This window comes from Epinephelus moara, chromosome 8 (genome assembly GCF_006386435.1).
Source record: "Epinephelus moara isolate mb chromosome 8, YSFRI_EMoa_1.0, whole genome shotgun sequence".
NCBI classification, from domain to species: domain Eukaryota; kingdom Metazoa; phylum Chordata; class Actinopteri; order Perciformes; family Serranidae; genus Epinephelus; species Epinephelus moara.
Genome location: NC_065513.1, coordinates 15,991,893 through 16,007,184, shown reverse-complemented (window position 1 = coordinate 16,007,184; position 15,292 = coordinate 15,991,893). Strand labels below are relative to the sequence as shown.

Here is a 15,292-nt window from a genome sequence, read left to right as displayed (position 1 = left end):
AGGGCAGCTGTTTCAGATCAAGGCCCATGGGAGACGTTGGGGACAGTGCCAGTGGAGGAGCCTTCAGTCTGGCTCCAAGCAAGCCACTCTGCATCATCATCATTACCACCCTGCAGCTTCAATTACAGGGCATGGGCCAAGCAGCGCACAGGGCCGATGCCTAGGGGAGCTTTTATTTTGGGAAGCTTGATGTTGCTGTAAGAAAGTGCTCGTTCACTGTCTCCACCACAGACATGACTGCTGTACTACAATGAGGCGGGGGACACCAGACATCCTGGGCTGGGTAATAATCAGAGCTGTGTACAGTGTTTCCTATCCAGCAGTGTGCATTGGTGGAGGTCCTGAGCAAAGACCTGAGGCTGACGGTAAACTACTCGTTATCCACTGTCACTGATGGACCCTGCCCTGTAATTATGTCTGAGCGATGGTGCATCGCCGTGTCCACATTCTGTAACAAATAAAAAATGATTGTTTTGTATCAAAATTCATGTCATTAACATTCTTTAGTTTTTTTATTGCCTCATATCTCACTACAGCTCTTTAATGGAAGGCCTCAGACTAAACAATGATTTATAATGACACAACAAGACCAGTGGGCTGATGGGTGCAGGCCAACTACAGCTCCTAAAGAGGCTGCTTAAAGTGATGACCCCCTTTCTGCTATTCTACATGTATTTTCAAGCCCACATTTATTACACAAGCTCTATAGATGATCTCATTTTCTAACCTTAAGGCATGCTAGGTTTACCTTTCTCTGAAACAGGGATGTAAAACTCTTCATTTACAGTACCCAGTCCATACTGCAGTGCATGGAGTAAGCTTTAGAAGTCAAGCTCAACCTTCTAAATCCTCTATAATGCCTTCTACATATAAATTCTTGGCCCCGGCGCACACTGTGCAGCATTCAATAAGATGGAATAAAATGACAGATCTTTGTCATGCTAATACCTCCCCCTCTCTCCATTCGTTTACCGTGGCCACACACCATCAGACTGCTCCAGATATAAACCATATGTACAAGATTAGAGGCCAGATGAGCAGCAGAGAGATGAAGACAACAGGATGACTGTGAGCGTACTGTAATTCACTCTGTGCACTTTGGCCACTGTCAGCTAAAACAGAGCTGCATTTAGCTTTTTAACTTTATGCCAGTGAGACTACGATTTCCATTATTTAATCTAAACTGATTAGCGGTATACAATTACACATTGACTATACACTGACAAATTTACAGTTGATGCTCAAGGAAATATTTACCATAAACATCAGATCAAAGTTTTCTGTACTGTAATGTCCATGTTTCCTGCAGCTCAGCACATGATACACGTGGATGAACCTGGTTGTGTGTGAACCGTAATGGCACAGAGAACAATTTGAGACCCCTAAGACGAGCCAAAGCCGTTTCATGTGACCATAGTGTAGGTGGTCCGAGGGAGGCTCTCACCCACCCTGCCACCAAAAAGTCAAAGACACAATGAGGAATGAATAAGAGTCTGATCATTTATTTATCCACGAAGGGTGCTGCAAGCAACACATTTTTCATCCCTATTAAATTCCCCACAAGGCTCCGACTGGAACAGCGTATCAAGCTCATTAGACATCTGGAATTCATTATGGTTGGACTAAAATTGCTGGACGACATGATACTTTTAATTTGTGGCTGCCAGGATGCCTCTTCTCATATGCATCAAAAAAAGACAGTGGCAATCAAAAGAAGATTAGTTTAACCACACTGAGAAGATTATGAGCTGGGAGGTCCAGATATGATGCCACTTTTGATAGCTAATCAGTGAAAATCCCTCCATAAAGGTGACTCTAATGGTTAATGAGCCTGACAGCAACACAACTGCAGTTATTAGACAGAAAACATCTGGCAAGTCTCACTCTGGTTTCAGAGGTACAGTAACTCTACTGTCTAACATAATACTATGACTTATAATGCAATACAACATGATGGAGTACAGCCTAATACTCAAATTTCTACAGGAATTTCCGTGACTGGCTAAAACGTAAATCCAAAATGTCAGCAAGAGATGCATTTATAGTGTCTCAGTGCAGCAGAATTATTCTTCAGTGTTCGGTGCCATTTTACCAGCTTAACAATTATGATTTATGATGAACAAATGTAGCCTCAGTAACCATTACCCTGAAATGTAGGTGTTGTCCTTTGTAAAACGGGGGGAGCATATGCTGACATGTCTTGTTTTTGCTGGCATGAATACACTGAGAGGCAGTTATACACGTCGTTCCCTTGACAACAACTTTTGGAATGTTGACATACGACTCAACCACCTTCGTAAACAGCACCAACTAGTAAAAAGGCCCATCTCTCCCGGCCAACATTTCCCCATAAAACTTGCAGTGCAGAGTGTCCCCATGAGTGCGCTCGGGGGCCTGGAAAGCACCGGGAATCAAAAGTGCCCCAGTTTGCTTTTCCACTCCAGGGGAAAGAAAAACAGGCGTGCTGATCAATCAGTTGGGATGAGGAGAGGCATGCTGCCCGCGCAGTGGCCACAATGGACCCCAAGCTTAACGGCTACGAGTCCACGTGAAAAGGCCCCACACTGTCCAGTCACAGAGCTCACTGTGCAGAGAAGAAGAAAACATCCCTCCACCGTGGCCACGGCCAGCACTGCTCCCCGACACTGGCTTGGCTTAGCACAGCACCGGTCTGCCAAACTAAACAACAGCCCCACTCATGTCAGACCTGAAATAGTACATCATTCCAAGCCATCATCGTCAAGGAGCAGATATGTGTCTTTTTAGTGCTGGAGGTGAAGCCACTCACAGGTGAGGTGCATTTACTTCTATTTTCAGGACTGGAGACTTGTAAAGACTTTCTTTCAACCAATAGTGCGTGCAATATAAAATTTTACATTTTGATTCCAGTTGAAAAACATAAACTTAGTTCTATTCCTGCATGCCAAGTCTCCATTTCTGCTCTAAAGCGATGACCGCAGCTTTGCACTCCAGTCCACCACAACCTCCAGAATAGAGCAGGACAAAGCCAGCCGCTGGCGTGCAGGCTGTCCCGCTGTGAGAATAGTGGACAGAGAAATGTATGGTATTGAGGATGTATGGATGGATATTTACCCTGCCCTGTCTGGATAAAGAGCTTACCGACACATGTCATAGAGCCAAGGACACTCTACCCAATTTAGCTTAAAGAGGAAAAGTCTGGTCTGTACGGGTGTCACCCTGCAGGAGCTGGCCATCCTACACTAGGAGGGATATTTATAAAGCAACCACCCTATCCCAGCACAGGATCAGGCAACCCGCTAAGGCAACCCTCAGGAACCTCAAAGTGCAGCAACTGCAAACCCAGACATGGAGCCTGGTCCTAATGGCCCAGCGACGGGTCATGTCTCGTGAAAAGCAGTTTGGTTTTGGCCCTGCTCTTCGCAACAGAGATCCTGTTGTGGTCATTTCTTGATGATATAAACAGATGGTCTGAATCATGACGGTGGCCGGCCAGTTCAGATACAATCTCATGCCCAGCTTCCAGGAATCTAGGATGTCTTAGTTCCTTCTGTCATGGTGGTGAGCTTGTAGATATTAAAGTCAGCTAGTCACATCATGGCATGACATAACAAAACTACAGTGTGCAAAGCTGCACCCAATAACATGCATCACTTTAGGATCATAAGAGTTAATAGCTTTACTCATTTATTCTTACAGTTGTCTTTGCATTTTTGCATTATTGTATGTTTCTGCCCAGCACACCAAACCTACATCAAAGAACTTACGGCGACAATGCAACACATGCCAACTGTTGCATAAAAAAATGCACCTGAATACACTGCAAAGAGTGCAACCAACAGCCAACCACAGCCAACCTACCGAAGGCAGCTGTAGTCTGTATGAGTCATTCAAAAAGGGAAACCACAAGACCAACAGGACAGACTCAAGACGCTGGTTAGCCAGTTAGCACATTAACAACACAATCCAATGTTGAAAGAACAAAGGATATTTACCATGTGCCAGTGAATTATACCACTAACAGTTATGATCCATTTCTGCTAAAGAGCTCAATGACTAAAAATAATCTTGCCTGATCCAACAAGTCTGTTTGGATCTCACATCCTCTTGACTTTGGTCGCTTTCCTCACATACGTTTCTCTTCACATGCACTGAGTTAAACTTCAATCAGAGTGATATTACATTCACCAACAAGCTCTGCTGTCTCAGATGCCAATTCAAAATCCTGAATTGGCCAGGGAAAAAAGCCAACAAGGGCCAACTAGTGCCAATGCACTGCAAAAACTTGGGCGACAGACGCTCATCGACACCCTGACATTGACCATCAGCCCACCATCAGCTTGTTGTGCCTCAGCCTTAAGCTGGTTGGCTGGGACTGTTGCTTCAGGACACTTCAGGAGAATGAATGCTTCGTGCAACAAAGACCTGCTTCGTGCAACAGAGACTTGAACCCACAACTTTAAAAAGACACCAACATATACAAACATTGGATGCACTAACCACAAACAAGAATCAAAATGAATCCATAGATACTACAAATGCAAATAAATGTAAAAATATGCAGGAAAAGACAATACCCTTGAATGAGGATGAAGTGTATTCAAGCCAAATGCTTTAAAGAAGTACAGTGACCATGCAACATGCAATTTTAATCTTTGCATATTATCATACATGTGTTCTGCGTGGTGCTGCAGGCACTTTGGGACTCCATAATGACTCACAAAGGACATTGCTGTGCTTGAGCAGCCTCTGGGCTGGCTGGAGTGGTGTGATGGCTTAAGTACAGTTTGGGAATGTCAGCGGGCTCCCTGGTGTCCACTCCGCTCCACCCTGACCCCCATCTCTTCCAGCTCCCATCACACAACGACAGGCCTTGTGACGCGAGGGAAAAAGCAGCACCAGCCTTCCATAGCCTCTGCCATCACAGCCACTATTGTACACAGGCTTTTTCTCAGGATATCCAACACCCTGGAAAATGGGGGATCCTGTTGCGCATCCCACTCTCCTCACCCAGGGAGCCAAAACAAGGGTGGAAAAGCCTTTTAGGAGCTTTTCAGAGAGGCTGATCACCTGATACAGCAGCACTCTGCACCTCTCAGACAGGACAGAGGCCCTTGTCATGGAGGCTCCACATCTTAGCGCTCACTGGGCTGCTGTGTTCCTGCCAGCCCGAGCAGCATAATGCACAGTGTGCCCATGGCAGGCCTCTTCCCAGCCATTTCCCCACCGAGCGCTCTGAAAGAACTCCACTCACTAATCACAGCACTGCGGCGGGAGGCTCGTCACCACTTTAAAACCAGGGTAGACATCCCTTGGAGGAAGAGGTCAGCCAAAACCCAGAACTCTCATCCACTAGGCTGGATGATGGTAAACACTAAGGCTGTCAGGCATAGACAGCAGAGCAAGCAATAGAAATCAGCTTTAAGACCCGGAAAAGTATAAAAAAAGGTGGACAAAGCAGGGAATAAACATCTCAAACTGCACTCTCAAAACACAAAGCTTGATATTAATTCAAAGATACTAAATGAACAGTTAAAAAAAGCCAAAAAAGACCAAGTTGATGTTGGAGTAGAGGGAGACAGAAGGAATGTAATGTCTCCCAGAGGATAACAAGACGATGCACATTCCAACATTAGAAAAATAAGAGAAAAGGGTACATTTAAAAATGGTAAGGAGAATGGGAGAGCGGGAGACTCCATAAAAACCACAAACATGTGAGGCCGTCCCGGACGGACAGCTATGACAGGAGCGAGTTCATTCTTAAAGGCTCGCCAATGGAGCCCTCAGCCACAACACAGCTTCTAATGTGTCTCTCGGTAGGCCAATACGGAAGTTTGCTCCACCATGGTTTGCTGGCGGCAGCTTCACTATTTACTCCACAGTGAGGTTTTTTTTAATGTGGCTTTGGATAAATGCTGAAAACATCAGCATCTGTACTCAACTGCAGCCTTACAATGCTTTAAGTGAGAAATAACACTGATAAAAATGTAATATCAGTATCAGTAATATCAGCTGAATTGAGCATGAGTACTTGCACTATTCAGACTATTAGACCATTAAGTCAAAAGGACTGGATGTGACAAAAGCCACAACAGTTTACAGACTTCACATTTTAGCTACATTTAAAAATATGTATATGTTTTTCTTCTGTTTTTGTTCCCTAAAATTAATGACTTTGACTATCTGTGCAAAGTCTGTCACTGTCTATGCACTTCCCTAAATTCTGAATTTCAAACATACCTCGGACAAGCTAGATCAGGTACGTAACTAATACTAAAGCCAATCACTGTAATACAAGAAACGTATAGAGGGGGAACAGACTTCAACACAACACCGGCAAAGAAACCTCCAGCACATAACACACTTGTCACAACAGAGAGCAGCCTTGGCATTGGCATAGTCAAAGCTTTGACGGCAAACATGGTAGTGTGCAGTTTTTGGATGTAAACCGGATCCTGGAGCTCCCGTCCACTATTTACCAAAAGCCCCATCATAGCAGACAGTATTGAATGTTTCACAACCATTAAGGCTGCAACTGCCAGCTAACCTACAAGCTAACAAACAACATAAACAAATAAGTGATGCTAACCCCACTTACCATTCTGATATGTCTGCTAGTTGCTGATTTTGGTGCACAACAGACTCATCAATCAGACCCATATGAGTCTAGGTCTGACTGCTCAAACAATGCTCAAACACATATGGCTGAATCTCTCTGCTATTTCCTTTAACGTTAACACTAGCCATCTACTTCTTCACCGGCCAACCTAGCGCAAGCAGCAGTAGAGAAAACGGAAAGCACAACCTACCGCAAGCAGTGGTGGTGGGCGGGCAGAGGCCAGATCTAGTATTTCTAAACGAGGGAGAAGGTGTAAATCTGCCTCCAATCCCTTTTGAAAGTTTTTATGAGGTAAAAAACATGTTAAAAAAATATTAGTATAAGTATTTTAAACGTGTCCGGGCGGGAACTTTAAGGTTCCATAAATTTAGCATTGCACTGTTATTGGGTTGTGGGGCTCACAAGAGACAGATTTAGCAGAGACCGAGATATCCTGAGTTTTAGAGCCTAGTAAGGGTCAAGCTCCAAAAACACAGAATCCTACATTTCCCATAAAGCAACTCAGCTCTTTTGTTAAACCCTCTCTGCCTTATGCTCATGCTTATTAAAGTTAAGCCCCAAGTTTGCAACTCAGACTTCCTGTTGAATTTGAAGGCTTATTCAAAATAACCCTGGTGACATCACCTTCATCAGACTTTAAAATGCGCCCTCAAGAACCACAGAATATATAACACAACTGTTTTCACAGGCTGAGTGATAGTCTTCGTGACAAGTATACTGATCTTCATGTGCAACATCCGTGTAGCTCTCCTTTAAAAGCTGAAAAACTAACAACTGGAATTTAAATTGTTTATTTATTATTATTTTTTTGCCCAAGGGGCTTTGTGGCACAGAAAAGCAAATTTACTTCAAAGTGCAAGGATTTGACACGAGACGACTTTATCATCTCAAGTCTCCAGCTTAAAGTCTGCCTGAGGCGTCCGCCGTCCAAATGAGCATCACATATCACACTCATGTCAGTTGAATCAGCCAAACAGCGAGCCAGTCTGAGAGCTGATTCATGTCTGCACACACACAGACATCTTGCACACCCTCCCCGCTCTAAAACAACTTGGAAGGAGACAACATGCCATGTGGCTTTGCAGTCACATCAAATTAGTTATTAGGAGGGATGCTGTCTTGCATTCCTAAAGACTATATTTTGCTGGGACCAGATTTCATGGCGGTCATGACTGACAGAAGCTTTTTATTTCAATAAAGACTGGTTAAAATGTTCAGAAAAAGTAATGACGGCATCCTCAAAAGCACCACTTGGACCCAAGTTACATCATGGCTAGACCGGTTCATCTTTCTCACAGTATGAAAGAGATCAAAACTACTCTGACGTACGCCATCAGTCTCAAAAGGCTGGACACCACTGTGAGCGACAGTGCATCTGAATCCCATTTAACATGTAAACAACACAAAAGAATCCCAAACTCGAAGAGAAATTTTAAAATGGACCTTCTCAGCCAGCGGCCGCTTAGAAGGAGCGCTCCAATGTTTTCAAGTTCAAACCTCTGCATATTTATCTAACTTTATGTAATGTCCAGCGCTATAAAAATGGCTGGAATTCCTTACGCCAATACAAAAGGTCTTGTATGTTTTTTCCTGCTCTGTCAACTCACATGTTGTATCAGTGGGACCCATGCTTGAGACTAAGCATGTAGGCATAGCTGAAATAGCTGATGATGAACTTTCCCACAACATGTTCTCTCTTTAAATCACTGAAGTCTTTCCAGACGCCCAAGTCCCCCTTCTTGGATTTGTTGCTGGATGGTGAATAAGCAGAGCATAGTTTAGCTGCAGTCTCATGATAACCCCCAGTCTGTATTTTACCTCTTACAGAGACTAATGAGTCGCCATTAAGACAACTAAAGGTTAGGGCCATTGTTTTGACGGAAAGTATTCATTTTTTTTCTTTGAAGCAGGCTCTGAATGAAACAGCTCCAGACTGCTGTTCAGCTTAATGTCAGATATTTTCAAAGACTGACCTTTGTAGCTTTTACACTCCCTGCTATAAAAATGCCAAACCCCCTCTGTATCCTGCCTTTAATGTGAAGTCCACAAACAGCACAGTGGAGTCTGCAGCCCTTTTGTAGGGCATCTTCTGTGGCATCAGAGAGTAACAATTCAAGAGGAAAGGTTGTGAATTCAAACATGTTATTCTTGCAGACTGGGACAGCGCAGTCAAAATAAACACAGGTCTACAGTCGAGAGAAAAGAAACCTTTAGCTGTACTGACTGCAGCCTAAACCTGCAGCTACAGATGAATGACATTGACATTTAACATCCATCTAAACATTTGCATGTATCTTTCTGATATTATTGTACTCATCCTTGATCCAAACCAATATATGTGCCATGATAGTTGCTGTAGGAAATCATCCTATAATCATCTCATCTAAAGTACGAAGTAGCAAACTTATTTTTGCAGCAGTGATGGCACAATGTCTGGAACACAATGAACTTGTCTCTCTTGTTTTTGGTCAGAGGAGACCGTAATTTCACGCTCACTAAGAACCAATTGTCCCCATCTAATTAAAGACATTTTACAGCTGGAATTCAGCTGCTTTTGTTTGGCGGAGTGGACAGTTATTGACTAAACAAATGGTGGACGACTCTTGATGGCATGAATCAGAACTTGCTTCCAAAGCAGCACTTACAAGAGGAATGAAAAGAGGATGTGGTCACTTTAAGCAAACAACTGAAACCAACCTGTGACAGTGGCCTGGACATCCTGTGACTCCTGTCCTCTGGAGACCATGGACGCAGTTGGACACTGTAACATGAAGGCAACATAGAGTCAGACACACATATGGGATAGGCTATATATACACCATGAGACAGACAAATATGTCAACCCTCTGAGATTTTTTTAAAATCGTGTTTGTGGTACAGTGGTTATCCTTTAAATATCTCTGGTAGACCATTTTGCAGATCAATAAATACTGGGTTTTATATGACGTAAGTACTAAGTATTTCGCTAAACTAGCCAAAAAACAGACATTCCTGTCTGGTTATTTCATCTATCAATAATGCTGACACACATTCAACAACGTCACCCAGATGTGCCGATCACCAGGATGATAACTGTTTAGGTGCTTACAATGAAAGGTTTATTTTTTTATTATTCTATGTATCTTTTATTTTCAGTTTCATAGTATAAGAAATGCAACTCATATATAGCCTTTTTTGACCTGTTGCCTTTTGGGAAACTGCTGAGTGTTTTTACAGTGTAAAGCAGAAGTATGTAGAATCTTCCTTATATTTTTGATGAAAACAGTTCAGAGTTATCGGTGGCAAAATGTTTTCTCTGTCCCCAGGAACAGGATTTTGTCTCTCTTTAATACTTGCAATACTGTCTGTTCAAAATAAATAAAAAATAAATGTATCCTTACGAAAATGGGAATATTTTTTTTTCATCTGTACCAAACCGGTAAGGAACTGTGACTTGTGTACCGTTACACCACTAATTGACATTGTGACATTAAATTACATATACAGTAATACAGGATTTTATTCATATTCACACATTTTAACAAACATATCACAGTACTGCAGGTTTTCCATGGGAATCTGTACAAATTCCAATTTGATTTAACAGTATAAACTTGATTATTTTAAAGAATCATAATGTACTGCACAGTTTTACTGAAAATTATAATTCTGTGTCAAAATGGTTGATTAAGATAGAAGAATATAAAAATACTAACAATTCTAATTGCATTAATGACAAGATGGAAATATGATGTATGCAGGGCGGGAAGCTTCACTGGAGTTTTAACTGTGACCTTCTAAAGGTTGTCCTGGAGAGTCAACAAATGGCCATGCAGCGAGAGATCGTGGTGAACGTTCCACATTCTGCCTTTTGTTGCACTGAATGCAAACGGTGGAATGTGATATCCTGTGCATATCCTTTGTTACTACAGTACAATCCCATGGCTCCACTTTCTGTCTGTTATTCCCATGTCTATTGACTCTGGGCCTGTTGTGGAGTCAAGAGAGCACTTGTTGCAACCTTTTGTCCAGATATAAGCCTATTTAAGCAGTGAATGGGCGGGTTTCTAAAAAAAAAAAAAAAAAGCCTCAACCATCTGCAACGTCGAGCTCTACAATGTTCTTAAAATTAATCTTAAACCCTGTTCACACTGAAAGAATTTCCTTTTCTATCTACTCTTTCAAGCTGATTGTCCAAAGCGTAATTTAGAAGTAACCAGATCACATAGTGTGAGTTCAAACAGTATAATCCATTGCTTTTGTTGCACGATTGGTAAGCTCAGTAACAATGCAGGAGTGGACAAGCTAGCTGAGGGTTCAGTATCTGTCCAACAACTCCAAATGCTACAATCACGACAGTATTTAAGTTTCACTAATGCTTTTGTTAATGTTTTTTTAAATGTAAATTCCAACCTTTGTGGTCCAGGGTGGACTCTTTATTAGAGGAGGTGCATCAAAAACCTCCCCGTCATTAAATATGCTTTGCAGCCAATTAGCGTGACTGATTTTTATCAGAAATGCAAGGACATCCAAATTATCTGCATGCTTGAACACTGCAATGCTGATTTCAACTACAGCAGGTCGAGTGAGTTACCCCTTGTTGGTGGTCGCTGTCAGTCTGTCCCTCTTCCCGTCGGGGCTGGCAGGAGGATCTGGTGAATAAGGTCCAGGGGACAGCGACGCAGGGCTGGAGATGGTGTACTCTCTGTAGTTTTGATTCTCATCTCGACTCACTATTACTGCCTCCTGCAAAACATCACACCACAGTAATGTTACTGCATTAGTATCTGCTGAAAGTAACTTGATCTGCACTAATGCAATTTTGCCATACAAGCGAAAGGCTAAAGTGAAGAGTATAAAGTAAACCTGTGAGGATGACAGCAAACACAAAAACACAGAAGAAAAATGTTGTATCCTTAAACATGTCTACAGATTTTTTACTCAGTATCACCATGTTATGTAGGTGGTGCTTTGGGAATCATTGTGAACTCAATAAAACACAGGAACAAGTACTAAATCACTACAATGGCTTGTTTTGCTTCCATCTTGAGGACACTGAAATAAGCAGATATGTAATAAACAGATGTGTGATGCATGCATTGGGAGAAATGAAGCAGCATACCCTGTGTAGTCAAAACAACACATTGTCCAAATAAAATAGGCACTTGTGAGCAATGTTGTGGATCAGATATGGAGAATACTCTCCTGGACTTCAATTTGCCATTTCATGTCCAGTAATCAAGACAAACTGTGGAGAGATTAAAGCACTGACCTGGAAGCGTCCGGTGAGCTGCTCAGGGGTGCTAATGCCATTAGTCTGTCCAGGACTGGGAGGTTCAGGTCTTAAAAGACAGAAAACACAGAGATCAACTGACTGTCAACACTGATAAAATCTGACAACCCAAATGTTCATTCTCTGTCTATGCAGCATGTGGGATAAAGTCTGATCTAATCACTGCTGAATTTAAAAACAGACAAAAATCAAGTAAGGCAGTACAGAAGTTCATGTTAAATAAATAAGCAAGGTATTTAAAACTGGTCTTAACGGCATTCTGGACAAGCTGCTGTACTCGAAAGTACGTAATATCATGTTCAAGAACTCGCAAGAAAAATACAGAGTAAAGAAAAAAAAATTCTAAGGGTCATAAGTCTAAGTGAACTTCATTCGAAGCACAAACAAAAACATCATTTTTGACATCCCTTTTGCTAAATGTCCTGGCAGGCATCCATCAGTATGTTCCCATGATTCTCGGAGATTAGTGCAGAAGACGAGTACTGCAGACTCGGCCCCTCTTTAGGAAATATTCTCCCGATGAATCTCGTCTTTCCAACTCGTCACTTCTGTTTTACTTTCTTAAATAGGAAACACATTCTGTAAGCAATTCCATCATTGAATTTGGAGGGGAAAATATGGGTATATGCGCCAATGCAAACACACAGTGCCCCCCTGGCTGCAGGGCCAGAGGCTGACTGGCTTTTGGTTGAGCCTGGGGTAATGAGGCACACAGGAAGGCCTGGATGCCTGTGGTAAATCACCCAGAAACACACCTCTCGTGGCCTGGGCTCCATATACTGTGTACAAGAGAGAGATGGAAAGAAGACAAAAACTGACACAGCATACTGTAAGGCATTTCTTCCTGTCAGAGACATATTAATGTGGAAGGCCTGAAAAACTCATTGCTTTGCGTCAGGAACTGAAAAATGCTCACCTTGTGCTTTAAACTTCCACTTTCTACTGCTCACTGTAGATCAGAGCACGAGAGGAAGTTCTGGTCTTTATACCATGAGGGTTTTTTTTAGTTCAATGATCAGATCGGTGTCTAGTCTATAACCGATGACCTCTGGTTACAGGTGTCCATTACAGAAGAAGAATTTGCTTCTGGTGAAAATACTAACTGTGACTTTACACCACAGAGATGCCATACTGACATAAATCAGTACATGAAACTCTTAGCTGATTCTCGCTGTGCACAGCAGTCATCAAGAGGACCTGGGGCCTGAGGCAGCACCTGAGGCACAGTCTTCAAATATGTGTGTTGTATGAATACCTCTGCAAACATTAAATAAACATTATACTGACCAGAGTTCAAGAGGACACAAATCCACTAGAAGCAAAAGCTACATACTTTGCGTCAAGCTGTGATGCATATTTGGGATGAGGCAAGCCACTGTTTTATAGGTCTTGGTATTATTGGAAAATTGTTCATGCTAGTACTGGTATGAGTTTCAGTAATGTTGCTTAAGTGATACTTCTTTTTAGACACAATCATATTTTTCTATAAATTACTGTTTGGTTTTTCAAATTTCATTAGTTTTTAAATGAAACATTAAATAAAACATAAAAAGGATGTTTTTTATGTTAAAGGGTTTTTTGTAGAGCTGTGTCTTTATCTCAGGGTCTATGGCTAGAGGGTGCCGTATGTTGTAAAAAAAATATGAACCCCCTGTGTCAAATTTGTGATTATGGATTATATGAAAGGGTTAGGGTTGAAACTGACTTAACTGACTTTCGTAATGAGGTTTGATATCGAGCCCTGCTGCTTTACCAATCATGCAAAACTTAAAATAATGCAGTCAGGTTCATATGGCATTTCTTGTTTCACAGTAGTGTTGTCACGATACTGAAAAAAAATAATATTTGATACCATTTTCAATACCACAGGGCTTGTGTGAAATGATAAATATGACAAGGCTACAACAGGACAGTGATGACTTTTCTTCTCTTGGTTACTGGCAGAGAACAGCAGAGTGACTAGTAAACAGTAACAATTATAGAGGGTGAGAAAGTGTTGCTGGTACAAGTGTATCAATACTGCAGAAAATGAGTATTGAATGTGATTTAAAAAAAAAAAAAAAAAAAAATCGATCTCCATCAATACATCAGTATGTTTGCCAACACTATTTCACAGTAAGTACTTTGGATCTTTGGTGATCTAATGAGATAATGACGCGAGCTGCTGGATTCACACACACGCACACTGCCCAATCAAAGTTAAGTATATCTTTTCTTATCTTACACACAAACACATAGGGAGCAGTACATGCAAGCACACCACAGCATCTCACTATCAAAAGGAAAACTCTACTGTACTGCAACCGTATAGCTGTAAAGTAAAGCTATACCAATGAATTGTGAGACAGCGACGGGATCACAGAGTGACAAATGCTTTGGTCAACATGACATCATCTGCAAGGCATCAATGAACAATGAAGTCCAAACAAGTAGCTGCAAACAAAGCCGGGCCAAAACATTTTCGGGGTCAATGATAAGACAGTGATGGTGTGGTTGCTTTGTTATGTAAATATAACCCCAGTTAGCAAAGTCTGGGATGAACACGTCACTGGATGCACCAACAATAAACTGCTGCCTCAGCAGCACACAAGCCTAAAAACAACTCTTCTATTCTGAGAATGAGCTGATGCCAACTTCTTCAGTGGGCAACAGCATCTGTGTGATAACGACCAGTACCCATTGGTTTGAATAAACTGCCAACCAGATGTTGAGCTGAGTGCTCTCGCCTAAGCAAAGTACAAATCAAACATTACAGATTTGTGCTACTAAATTACAGACCTCTTGAGAGCTCGCCTGAATGTAAATCAATTGGATAATATGCCTGATGAGTGGTACTGAAACAGGAGCCTGTGAGGTTCATAAGAGTCTTGGTGCTGAAATCACTGGCAGTTAACAGAGTGGGATTAAAGACATGGCAGAGCTACACAGTGGCATTGTCCTGGGCAGGAGAGAAGTAATGGTGTTGTTTCTGGCTTGGGGGGAGACATGAGGTCAGCAGGGAAAAATTCACTCACATGGACGTGGGACATCCAAGGAGGAAGTATGTGAAAGCACACGTGCGTGAGAGTGTGTGTGTCTGTGTGCTGTAAGAGAGAATGACTGAGAAAGAGAGTCGGGGGAGCAACAGTGACAAGAAATGAGAATTTAGGGAGGACCTTTAATCAAAATGCCAGCCAAGAGCAGTTCTGGCTCAAAGGAAAACCTTTTTAGTAGCCAACTCACCGCCATCCAAACAAGGTCTTGGCAAATCTCAGAACAGGGTTTATTAAGAGGGACCGGGGAAGGGAACAGTGTGGCTCTCGTACACGCTGGCATTTCCCCTGATTACAATCACTTGTTTTTGTTTGTACAGTACAGTGCATGCATGTCAAACTTGAAAACACTGTACAAAAAGACGGAGGCTGGGGCGATTGTGGTCTTGG

The 15,292-nt window shown here is 42.2% G+C and overlaps 1 protein-coding gene across 1 annotated transcript in view; it reads right to left on the bottom strand.

The window, feature by feature from the left end:
• pdlim2 (PDZ and LIM domain 2 (mystique)) overlaps nucleotides 1-15,292 on the bottom strand; it is a 43,950-nt gene that overhangs the window by 14,608 nt on the left and 14,050 nt on the right. The window contains exons 4-6 of the mRNA XM_050051789.1: nucleotides 11,850-11,919; nucleotides 11,172-11,323; nucleotides 9,296-9,359 (exon numbers count right to left, since the gene is read on the bottom strand). Of these exons, the coding sequence (XP_049907746.1) occupies nucleotides 9,296-9,359; nucleotides 11,172-11,323; nucleotides 11,850-11,919 (286 nt within the window). The remainder of the gene's footprint in view (nucleotides 1-9,295; nucleotides 9,360-11,171; nucleotides 11,324-11,849; nucleotides 11,920-15,292) is intronic.